Here is a 12,080-nt window from a genome sequence, read left to right as displayed (position 1 = left end):
TTTCTGCCTACTGGAACTGTCAGTGTCAGAACCGTCAGAACCATGGCTTTCTACCTAAGGTACTCGCGATTGAGTGTGTAGTAGTGCGGTTGTCAAAATCGTTATCTCTGACTCTCTCACTCCACTAACACTGACATTGTTTATGTTTTGGTTTTCCTGGCACAGTCCATTGTTCGTTTGTTATTGTTTTGGTTTTAGTGGCACGGAGTCATGCACTCACACTAATGCAACGCAAGATCGCGAGTACCTATGATATGCAGCCTTGGATTCAACTGACTAGAGGTAAAACAATATTTTGTTTGCTTTTCAATATTTTCATTTTACCGTGTACTAACTGCTCCATTTCAATACACGTTTTAAAGAACCAACTCATTTTAAATTTGCGATTACCCACAACACGAAAAAAAAATTGTCCAATTTTCTAATCTGGCACCACTTTCTGCCTACTGGAACTGTCAGTGTCAGAACCGTCAGAACCATGGCTTTCTACCTAAGGTACTCGCGATTGAGTGTGTAGTAGTGCGGTTGTCAAAATCGTTATCTCTGACTCTCTCACTCCACTAACACTGACATTGTTTATGTTTTGGTTTTCCTGACACAGTCCATTGTTCGTTTGTTATTGTTTTGGTTTTAGTGGCACGGAGTCATGCACTCACACTAATGCAACGCAAGATCGCGAGTACCTATGATATGCAGCCTTGGATTCAACTGACTAGAGGTAAAACAATATTTTGTTTGCTTTTCAATATTTTCATTTTACCGTGTACTAACTGCTCCATTTCAATACACGTTTTAAAGAACCAACTCATTTTAAATTTGCGATTACCCACAACACGAAAAAAAAATTGTCCAATTTTCTAATCTGGCACCACTTTCTGCCTACTGGAACTGTCAGTGTCAGAACCGTCAGAACCATGGCTTTCTACCTAAGGTACTCGCGATTGAGTGTGTAGTAGTGCGGTTGTCAAAATCGTTATCTCTGACTCTCTCACTCCACTAACACTGACATTGTTTATGTTTTGGTTTTCCTGGCACAGTCCATTGTTCGTTTGTTATTGTTTTGGTTTTAGTGGCACGGAGTCATGCACTCACACTAATGCAACGCAAGATCGCGAGTACCTATGATATGCAGCCTTGGATTCAACTGACTAGAGGTAAAACAATATTTTGTTTGCTTTTCAATATTTTCATTTTACCGTGTACTAACTGCTCCATTTCAATACACGTTTTAAAGAACCAACTCATTTTAAATTTGCGATTACCCACAACACGAAAAAAAAATTGTCCAATTTTCTAATCTGGCACCACTTTCTGCCTACTGGAACTGTCAGTGTCAGAACCGTCAGAACCATGGCTTTCTACCTAAGGTACTCGCGATTGAGTGTGTAGTAGTGCGGTTGTCAAAATCGTTATCTCTGACTCTCTCACTCCACTAACACTGACATTGTTTATGTTTTGGTTTTCCTGACACAGTCCATTGTTCGTTTGTTATTGTTTTGGTTTTAGTGGCACGGAGTCATGCACTCACACTAATGCAACGCAAGATCGCGAGTACCTATGATATGCAGCCTTGGATTCAACTGACTAGAGGTAAAACAATATTTTGTTTGCTTTTCAATATTTTCATTTTACCGTGTACTAACTGCTCCATTTCAATACACGTTTTAAAGAACCAACTCATTTTAAATTTGCGATTACCCACAACACGAAAAAAAAATTGTCCAATTTTCTAATCTGGCACCACTTTCTGCCTACTGGAACTGTCAGTGTCAGAACCGTCAGAACCATGGCTTTCTACCTAAGGTACTCGCGATTGAGTGTGTAGTAGTGCGGTTGTCAAAATCGTTATCTCTGACTCTCTCACTCCACTAACACTGACATTGTTTATGTTTTGGTTTTCCTGGCACAGTCCATTGTTCGTTTGTTATTGTTTTGGTTTTAGTGGCACGGAGTCATGCACTCACACTAATGCAACGCAAGATCGCGAGTACCTATGATATGCAGCCTTGGATTCAACTGACTAGAGGTAAAACAATATTTTGTTTGCTTTTCAATATTTTCATTTTACCGTGTACTAACTGCTCCATTTCAATACACGTTTTAAAGAACCAACTCATTTTAAATTTGCGATTACCCACAACACGAAAAAAAAATTGTCCAATTTTCTAATCTGGCACCACTTTCTGCCTACTGGAACTGTCAGTGTCAGAACCGTCAGAACCATGGCTTTCTACCTAAGGTACTCGCGATTGAGTGTGTAGTAGTGCGGTTGTCAAAATCGTTATCTCTGACTCTCTCACTCCACTAACACTGACATTGTTTATGTTTTGGTTTTCCTGACACAGTCCATTGTTCGTTTGTTATTGTTTTGGTTTTAGTGGCACGGAGTCATGCACTCACACTAATGCAACGCAAGATCGCGAGTACCTATGATATGCAGCCTTGGATTCAACTGACTAGAGGTAAAACAATATTTTGTTTGCTTTTCAATATTTTCATTTTACCGTGTACTAACTGCTCCATTTCAATACACGTTTTAAAGAACCAACTCATTTTAAATTTGCGATTACCCACAACACGAAAAAAAAATTGTCCAATTTTCTAATCTGGCACCACTTTCTGCCTACTGGAACTGTCAGTGTCAGAACCGTCAGAACCATGGCTTTCTACCTAAGGTACTCGCGATTGAGTGTGTAGTAGTGCGGTTGTCAAAATCGTTATCTCTGACTCTCTCACTCCACTAACACTGACATTGTTTATGTTTTGGTTTTCCTGACACAGTCCATTGTTCGTTTGTTATTGTTTTGGTTTTAGTGGCACGGAGTCATGCACTCACACTAATGCAACGCAAGATCGCGAGTACCTATGATATGCAGCCTTGGATTCAACTGACTAGAGGTAAAACAATATTTTGTTTGCTTTTCAATATTTTCATTTTACCGTGTACTAACTGCTCCATTTCAATACACGTTTTAAAGAACCAACTCATTTTAAATTTGCGATTACCCACAACACGAAAAAAAAATTGTCCAATTTTCTAATCTGGCACCACTTTCTGCCTACTGGAACTGTCAGTGTCAGAACCGTCAGAACCATGGCTTTCTACCTAAGGTACTCGCGATTGAGTGTGTAGTAGTGCGGTTGTCAAAATCGGTATCTCTGACTCTCTCACTCCACTAACACTGACATTGTTTATGTTTTGGTTTTCCTGGCACAGTCCATTGTTCGTTTGTTATTGTTTTGGTTTTAGTGGCACGGAGTCATGCACTCACACTAATGCAACGCAAGATCGCGAGTACCTATGATATGCAGCCTTGGATTCAACTGACTAGAGGTAAAACAATATTTTGTTTGCTTTTCAATATTTTCATTTTACCGTGTACTAACTGCTCCATTTCAATACACGTTTTAAAGAACCAACTCATTTTAAATTTGCGATTACCCACAACACGAAAAAAAAATTGTCCAATTTTCTAATCTGGCACCACTTTCTGCCTACTCCCAAGTCAAGCAAAACAATGTAAAAGGTCCAAAGTCAAAAATGTAAACAAAACACATTTTTCTTGCAAACGGTGCTAAGGGTGTTAAACTATCGCTACATATCGAGATAAGTATGAAAAATATGATTTTTCTATGTAAAAACATATATTTTACCAAAGGCCGAAGTCAATGATTTTTTGTTTGTATTCAAAATCCTCATAGACCCTTTGGCTCTAAGGGCCAATGTGGAAACTGGGTTGTTTTGTTTTGAAATCGAGTTTGACCCAGGGACAAAAACAATGTGTTTCAAAACAAACACCGAAACAAGGAATGGCCCTTTGTTTTGAATTACTGCGAAACAGCAAGCTTCCGGGACAGAACGGAGTAGCGATGCAGTACGAGGCCACGGGACAGATATCTACTTCCGGCTGTATCGAAAAAGACGATCTGATCAACCCGAGGATCAACCTAGTCAACGTAAACAACGGAATTCGGAACAGTTCGCGCGCCCGCTTGAAACTCCTGCCAGCGCTGGCGGGAATAGCATGGCGCGTTCTATTTCACCACGGCTTCGGGTGAGTGGACAATTTTGAAAGAGCAGATTCCAATACAATAATGAATACAAATTCAAATTTTGTCATTATATCTCTCTTTTAGATCCCAAAACCCAGCAGCACCACAATTCTGAATGTCCCCGTTTCTTCATCTCTTTTACGGAGGAAAACCTGCGGCCGCACGTCAACAGCGGGAAACAACCAAACGCCCCGCTTCGGCAGCGACGACGTGCACCAAGTGAACCTAACTCCGCCAACGACTACGCCACGATTAAGTCCAACTGTGGCTACACGAGCGAGGCCGACGACACGAGCACCAACACTACGTCGCCGGAACATCGATCCGGAGCGACGGATCCGTTAGTGTTCGAAACAAGAATATGCTGGCCGATCATAAACTCAGGTGGCTATGACTGCTCTGACGACGGGTGTTGGCGAAGAACCGATAAAGGCAGCATTTGAGGGAAATCTGCTACCGGAAGCAGCGGCGGTCGGTACAAGCTTGGGTACAAGTCAGCGCCGTTGCAGAATCGAACACCGACCATGTTCTTCGCCTTTTGGTGAACTCAACCGGAGTGCATGCCAACCGCCAACCGCCACCTCGACTGATCCAGAAGACAGACAAATCCTCCACGTTCCAATGCAATCCGCGACGTTTCGAATTATTGAATTAACTTTTCCACTAACAGAGATTTAGTCAAAATAAAATTTCCCCAGTATTTCTGTCCAATTTATACACCCTCAAGACGTGCGTCATTATGATTCCAGTAACTGTCTGGTTTTGAAAACAAAGAAAAACGAAACAGATGAGCGATTTACATGAATTTATTGAATAAAACCATCACTTGAAGTCCCTGGTAGTCCATTAAATGGGCCGTTACTGCAGCGGCCATTACTAGCTTGGGTACAAGTCACCGAGTACAACACCGACACGTGTTCTTCTTCCTTTGACCAACTCAACCGGGCCACCTCGACTGATCCGGACGACTGACAAATCCTCCACGTTCGAACACCGTCTGCGACGGCTCCAATCAACGAGTTCACTTTTCCACTTACAGAGATTTATTCAAAATAAATATTTCCCAGTATTTCTGGAAAATTCCTACACACCCTAAAGAAGTGCATCATTACGATTCTAGTCATTTTCTGGTTTTTAAACAAACTCAAAACACGAATCATTTACATAAATTTATTACATAATACCATTTCTTTGCTATTCCATGTCACTAGTTCCGATGAATCTCCCCGTTGATAAGTACATTCGCACTGATTACTCCTTTTCACCTAGTTGTAGCCGGTCAAGCCGTCGGTGCCATCGACCCGTCGGCAACGTACAAGTTCGACGGAGATAGTCATGCGGCTTGGTCTCCACGTCTCCGATAACGGAATGCAACAATCGCCTCCTTCGGCATCGTAGGACGTTATTCCTTCCACAAATGTCCTCACATTTTTTCCTGGAGCACCTACCAGCCAAGTTTGTGGGCTTCTTTAGCCATCTAAGTATCACGAACTTTCCTGCAAAATAAGAACTTTATTATGCACTTTAAATCACTAAAAGTTTGAACTTACCATTTGGAATGCAGGAATACTCGATGTACAACAGAAATTGTAATAAAAAACGCGATATTAACTGTTAAATTAACAAAAACGAGCGAAAATAAATTTTTGATTCAAAAGGCCAAACACGAAAGCCTGATTTGTTTTGGATTGGCCTACGAGGCCAAAAAACAAAACAATAACAAAAACAAATCCTGCCGTCGTGTTTGGCCGTTTGACATAGGGCCCAAATGGAAAATGAAACACGCCAATGTTTACAAAGGCTCTAAAACGCAAAGGGCTTAATCTGATCCCGCATATTGATAACTTTTTTTCAGGCCTATGTTATTTTTTCATCAATTTTACAGGAATAATTACATTTTTGCCATAAATTGAATATGGGGATGCATAGCACATCTAGTTTCACGCATTTTACTTGAATAATAATCGCAGTTGGCCAATTAAGTTCGAAATAGGAATTGAAAAACGAACCGCAGATTTCATCCTCGTTTTTCTCAATGTTTTGAAAAATGAGATGGGACGTTTTACAATGTTTTGCTTGAAGTAACCAACCAGCACTAAAACAAAAACTTAATCAGCAATACTTCAGCTTTCTAGTGCATGTTAGTCATGCACCGGCACGTGTTAATGCAGATAAGCACTAAGATTGTAGCACTCAGTATTGCTGACTAAGTGCTGCTTAAGTGCTGGTGCTGGCAACTGTGTTCATCATTTTTCTCAAAACTGGCAACTAGGTCTTGCCCACGTAGGAAGAGGGAGTGAGATAGCATGTCTTCATGCAGAACTGTCATCATTTGCTCACTTCATTTATTTGGGTTTGCTGACTTTAAAAAATAATGTAAGTACTAAATTCATATATAAAATCATATCATTTTACTAAAATGCTATGTATTTTCAGAAAACTTCTTCCTGGTTACTCATCTTACTCCCTGACTTGGATCTGGATATGAAGAAAGTAAACTCACAGCAGATTCAGCGATGGAAATTAGCATATTTTTCCGGGAGACATGACGACGTCAATGTCGAAATCCGCTTTCTAAAGCCAAAAAAGCCATCATTGGAAAACAAATTATACTCCAAGTAACCTCCGGAAACTTCCCGTCATTTTCCCCATGGGTTTGTTTCAAGGGCTTGTTATTTCTCGCGTGTTTTTTTTTGTGTGAAATAAAAATATGAATAGTTGTTTGATGAACTTTGTTGTTTAATTTATCCGATCTTCAATCAATCCATCAATCAATCAAAATTGCATTCACAAAAAGCATGATGATCGTTCGTGTTGGTGTTAAAATTCAAGTCGATAAGATGCTCCAAAATCACATCAGTGATCCACTTCCAATTTAGGCGAGAGGATACCGGCTCAAGATCCACACCCGGCGATGGCAGCTTGCAACAAATGGTTTCGAATCCCAAACAACTAATTTTCAACAAAAAAATCCAACTCGGTCAGCTGTGTCGGTAATCGAGTACAGAGTAAACAAAACAGCTAAAAATAGCATGGGGAGCTGGAGGAAAGGGAGAGAGAGCAATATTTTTGCCTCTCTCAACTTTTTGACATTTTCTGCAGGGTTGGGTAACAACAGTAGGGGCCAGCACTAAACCAGCCGAGTAAAGTCCAAACTCGGCCATTGTTCAGCACTGGAGTAGCTATTAGTGCTGTTGTCAAAGCAGTTTAGCTTTTACTTGGAGCTTTAAATGCGCTGTCAGTGCTAAACAGTGACCATGTTTAAGTGCTGGATGGTTACTTGGGCTGGAACTGTCAGTGTCAGAACCGTCAGAACCATGGCTTTCTACCTAAGGTACTCGCGATTGAGTGTGTAGTAGTGCGGTTGTCAAAATCGTTATCTCTGACTCTCTCACTCCACTAACACTGACATTGTTTATGTTTTGGTTTTCCTGACACAGTCCATTGTTCGTTTGTTATTGTTTTGGTTTTAGTGGCACGGAGTCATGCACTCACACTAATGCAACGCAAGATCGCGAGTACCTATGATATGCAGCCTTGGATTCAACTGACTAGAGGTAAAACAATATTTTGTTTGCTTTTCAATATTTTCATTTTACCGTGTACTAACTGCTCCATTTCAATACACGTTTTAAAGAACCAACTCATTTTAAATTTGCGATTACCCACAACACGAAAAAAAAATTGTCCAATTTTCTAATCTGGCACCACTTTCTGCCTACTGGAACTGTCAGTGTCAGAACCGTCAGAACCATGGCTTTCTACCTAAGGTACTCGCGATTGAGTGTGTAGTAGTGCGGTTGTCAAAATCGTTATCTCTGACTCTCTCACTCCACTAACACTGACATTGTTTATGTTTTGGTTTTCCTGGCACAGTCCATTGTTCGTTTGTTATTGTTTTGGTTTTAGTGGCACGGAGTCATGCACTCACACTAATGCAACGCAAGATCGCGAGTACCTATGATATGCAGCCTTGGATTCAACTGACTAGAGGTAAAACAATATTTTGTTTGCTTTTCAATATTTTCATTTTACCGTGTACTAACTGCTCCATTTCAATACACGTTTTAAAGAACCAACTCATTTTAAATTTGCGATTACCCACAACACGAAAAAAAAATTGTCCAATTTTCTAATCTGGCACCACTTTCTGCCTACTGGAACTGTCAGTGTCAGAACCGTCAGAACCATGGCTTTCTACCTAAGGTACTCGCGATTGAGTGTGTAGTAGTGCGGTTGTCAAAATCGTTATCTCTGACTCTCTCACTCCACTAACACTGACATTGTTTATGTTTTGGTTTTCCTGGCACAGTCCATTGTTCGTTTGTTATTGTTTTGGTTTTAGTGGCACGGAGTCATGCACTCACACTAATGCAACGCAAGATCGCGAGTACCTATGATATGCAGCCTTGGATTCAACTGACTAGAGGTAAAACAATATTTTGTTTGCTTTTCAATATTTTCATTTTACCGTGTACTAACTGCTCCATTTCAATACACGTTTTAAAGAACCAACTCATTTTAAATTTGCGATTACCCACAACACGAAAAAAAAATTGTCCAATTTTCTAATCTGGCACCACTTTCTGCCTACTGGAACTGTCAGTGTCAGAACCGTCAGAACCATGGCTTTCTACCTAAGGTACTCGCGATTGAGTGTGTAGTAGTGCGGTTGTCAAAATCGGTATCTCTGACTCTCTCACTCCACTAACACTGACATTGTTTATGTTTTGGTTTTCCTGGCACAGTCCATTGTTCGTTTGTTATTGTTTTGGTTTTAGTGGCACGGAGTCATGCACTCACACTAATGCAACGCAAGATCGCGAGTACCTATGATATGCAGCCTTGGATTCAACTGACTAGAGGTAAAACAATATTTTGTTTGCTTTTCAATATTTTCATTTTACCGTGTACTAACTGCTCCATTTCAATACACGTTTTAAAGAACCAACTCATTTTAAATTTGCGATTACCCACAACACGAAAAAAAAATTGTCCAATTTTCTAATCTGGCACCACTTTCTGCCTACTGGAACTGTCAGTGTCAGAACCGTCAGAACCATCATAAATCACAACGGGATCGAAAAATGGCGGTGACAACAGCAAAACGCTGATGTTTTTTACTGCTGAAAAATCAAATTTTCCTCCACGATGGCCTCAGCGATGCTAGCAAATTCTGCCAAAACAACGTCGGAACTATGCTGCCGGTGCAACCTGCCGAAGGAAGCGCCCAAAACCAGCTCGGGGTGAGTTAAATACCGTCCAGTTGGCTTTTTACGTTTTGTCCCTTTTTGGGTGAGTGCTGGAATTTTACGACTTTGCTTGCAGGCCGTCCTCTCAGTTCCGCTACATTTGCCGCCTGTGTTTGATGCGTGCGGAGGACATTGAACCGATCTTTATCCATCCGGGCGATAAAACGCTGGCCAACAAGATATTTGCCTGCACCGGTGTGGAGGTAAGGACGAGGGAGGAAATTTTGTTTGTAAACACGCGGATTAGGCAAATAGAATTTTGTTTGTGATAAGATTTTAAGGTAGGTGCATCTGTATTGAGTCTTTTTATTTTTTTAGATCGATGAAAACGTGACCGTTGGACCATCGAATATCTGTATGACTTGCAAGTCTACGATTTACAAGAGTTATCAGTTCCTGGAGTTGTGCCAGAGAAACAATAAAATTATCCAAAACTTGCTGGCGAGTCATGAGAAAACGGTCGAACCGAACGGCTCGTCCGGAAATGGGCTACGGATGGTCATTCGTACTGCACCGCAGCCACCGAGCACGTCAAACAAAAAATCTCCGCCAAAACGTCGAAGGTTGAACTCGCGCCGAAAGTCGGTTCGCAGCAGTCGGGAATCATCGTCGACCAGTGCGAGCGACATCTCGTGGAGCGATTGCGACGAGGAAAAGGACGATCCGAACGAGGATGTGGACGAAGTTATGCCCTTCCGGCAGGTGGCGTACGAAACCGACACGCAGGAGGATTCGTTCAAACGAAAACGAGCAGAAGCAAGCAGCGAGGCCAGAGTTCCTTTGCTGATTATTCCACGGAACCGTCTGAATAGTACAACGCGGGATGAAAGAACCGGTCGAACGTCGGCATCTTCAACGGTTGACCCGGTCGGACCCGACGATCAGTTCCAATGTGAGTTCTGCTACGTGTCCTTCCCGTATCGCTTGCAAATCCGACAGCACATTGATCTCCACCACGCGGACCGAAAGCACGAACTGTCTTGCAAGTCCTGCTCAAAAACATTCTTCACGACCACCACGCTGCGCAAACACGTCGAGGAGAAGCACGCAACCGGTCCGATCTCGTGCGATTTGTGCCAACGGACGTTCACCAGCCAGCAAGGCCTCCAGCAACACCACCGGTCAATTATGCACCGCGCTGCTCTCGGTGAAGCCGTCTACCCTCGTCGCCGAAGATCGTCCTGCGTAAGCATTCCATCGTCGTCGGGTCGGCGCAATTCCGTCAGTGCCGGATACGAAAGTGACACCTCCCAACGGGCACGATCCTCATTCGACGAGGATTACAACCCGTACGCAAACGTCTGCTACGACGAGCTGATCACCTATCAGTGTGACTATTGCGATCTTCGCTTCGACGATTGTCAAAGTCTGGCAAAGCACACCGACGTCCGGCCGTGTCAGGTCGCGCTCGAGCCGCTCAATTTGGACCTGCTACTGGAAACGATGGACTTGGACGAGCTGCTGCAGCCGCTTAACAACGTGCCGGACGACATTACGATCATTGAACCGCCCATCGAAATCGTCGATCTTACGTGACAGCCTGCGACGGTTGTGTTGAAGATCAAATTTCGAACGCGCCAGCCAATGGGCGGTGGAAGGTAGTCTGGCGAAGGAAGATCAGCTTACCAAATATGAATCAAAAGGTTCACCTTACTTGAACACGTGCATTTCTAACTAACGTAAGAGAAGATAAACCATTTGTAGCTTATGTGTGAATTTTAAGGTGTAACTAAGCAAACAAGTATTAGCATAAGCGCGCATTTCTGCAATCTCTCATAATTGTTAAATTATATTTTTTGTTTACCTTGCCATTGTCTGGTAATTGTTCCACCTGTTGTTGATGTACTTCAGCATTGCTTTATTCTATATATTCCACTTTAAAAAAAATTTAACTCTAGATTATGTTTTCAAAACAACCAATGCGCCATGGGTTTCCTATGTACATAGGACCTTTTGAAAAAGTAAGCAAGAACTGTGCAATTAACATAGGAGCGCTCTTCCAAAACGATCATTCGATGCTGTATTTTCTTTATGATTAGCAAAAATAGGTTTAAAAGAATTCTAAAAATATAATAAATGTTTACGGATTAACTTAGAAATAAACGCAAGTGGAAGAAGAAAGGTGGGTTTTTTTACGGTTAATGAACGCACTTTTCACACATGCATGTCCCAAGTTTTTCGGAGTAATCACCCTACTGATCTGAGGCAAAATTTATCCAACGTCAATTCATTATACTTAAGGTCATTGCATTCATGGATGAAGTTCTGTATAATGAGGGGGTCGGGCCAAAGGCCCGAAAGTCATTCGCCAGAATGTTGTTTGCCAGAAAACCAAACGCTAGAATTTGTAAACGCCGAAAAAAGGTCGTTCGCCAGAAATGGTCAAACGGCAGAATGGGTCAAATAGCAGAACATTTACGTGGTGATTATTGCATTCGATCGTTATTTCTCGACTCACGATCGATATTTCTCGATAGTAAGATTACGACTTACTATCACCAAATCTCGATCTACCATCGACAAATTACGACTTACCATCGAGATATTACGATCGTAATTTGTAATACCATTTTTTGAATATTTTTTTTTTATTTAAACGGAATATTTAAAAAATCTAAGTTTATTTTTTAAGTGTGAAAAAATAACAAAATTGAAAAAAATCTAATTTCAAACAATTAAAAAAAATTAAAATTTTCAAAAATTTCTCAAATTTCATAAATTTCATAAATTTTAAAAATTTCAAAAATTTCAAAAATTCCATAAATTTTATAAATT

The 12,080-nt window shown here is 41.3% G+C and overlaps 2 protein-coding genes and 1 long non-coding RNA gene across 3 annotated transcripts; 2 read left to right on the top strand and 1 right to left on the bottom strand.

The window, feature by feature from the left end:
- The first annotated feature begins 3,522 nt into the window (after positions 1 to 3,522).
- Positions 3,523 to 5,076, top strand: LOC120421277 (uncharacterized). The gene is made up of 2 exons (XM_039584473.2): positions 3,523 to 4,055; positions 4,138 to 5,076. The coding sequence occupies exons 1-2, from the start codon at positions 3,724 to 3,726 to the stop codon at positions 4,166 to 4,168; spliced, it is 363 nt and encodes a 120-aa protein (XP_039440407.1). The 5' UTR covers positions 3,523 to 3,723; the 3' UTR covers positions 4,169 to 5,076.
- Positions 5,077 to 5,209: 133 nt separating this feature from the next.
- Positions 5,210 to 5,876, bottom strand: LOC120421326 (uncharacterized). The gene is made up of 2 exons (XR_005605965.2): positions 5,604 to 5,876; positions 5,210 to 5,549 (listed from the first exon to the last, which is right to left on the bottom strand). It is a non-coding gene; the product is annotated as an uncharacterized LOC120421326 (long non-coding RNA).
- Positions 5,877 to 9,110: 3,234 nt separating this feature from the next.
- Positions 9,111 to 11,013, top strand: LOC120421199 (GDNF-inducible zinc finger protein 1-like). Its single transcript, XM_039584406.2, has 3 exons — positions 9,111 to 9,299; positions 9,382 to 9,508; positions 9,624 to 11,013. The coding sequence occupies exons 1-3, from the start codon at positions 9,205 to 9,207 to the stop codon at positions 10,839 to 10,841; spliced, it is 1,440 nt and encodes a 479-aa protein (XP_039440340.1). The 5' UTR covers positions 9,111 to 9,204; the 3' UTR covers positions 10,842 to 11,013.
- Positions 11,014 to 12,080: the final 1,067 nt, after the last annotated feature.

The sequence above is a fragment of the Culex pipiens genome, chromosome 3 (assembly GCF_016801865.2).
Source record: "Culex pipiens pallens isolate TS chromosome 3, TS_CPP_V2, whole genome shotgun sequence".
Lineage (NCBI taxonomy): Eukaryota > Metazoa > Arthropoda > Insecta > Diptera > Culicidae > Culex > Culex pipiens.
The sequence above is the reverse complement of the archived record's forward strand: the minus strand, read 5'-3'. Positions and strand labels throughout refer to the sequence as shown.

Excerpts from the sequence above, each read along its gene's own strand:
- LOC120421277 (XM_039584473.2), top strand. The coding sequence starts at position 3,724 with ATGTGGAAACTGGGTTGTTTTGTTTTGAAATCGAGTTTGACCCAGGGA. Across the intron at positions 4,056-4,137 it reads CTATTTCACCACGGCTTCGG|ATCCCAAAACCCAGCAGCAC; the intron begins GTGAGTGGACAA and ends TCTCTCTTTTAG.
- LOC120421199 (XM_039584406.2), top strand. The coding sequence starts at position 9,205 with ATGGCCTCAGCGATGCTAGCAAATTCTGCCAAAACAACGTCGGAACTA. Across the intron at positions 9,300-9,381 it reads GCGCCCAAAACCAGCTCGGG|GCCGTCCTCTCAGTTCCGCT; the intron begins GTGAGTTAAATA and ends CTTTGCTTGCAG. Across the intron at positions 9,509-9,623 it reads TTGCCTGCACCGGTGTGGAG|ATCGATGAAAACGTGACCGT; the intron begins GTAAGGACGAGG and ends TTATTTTTTTAG.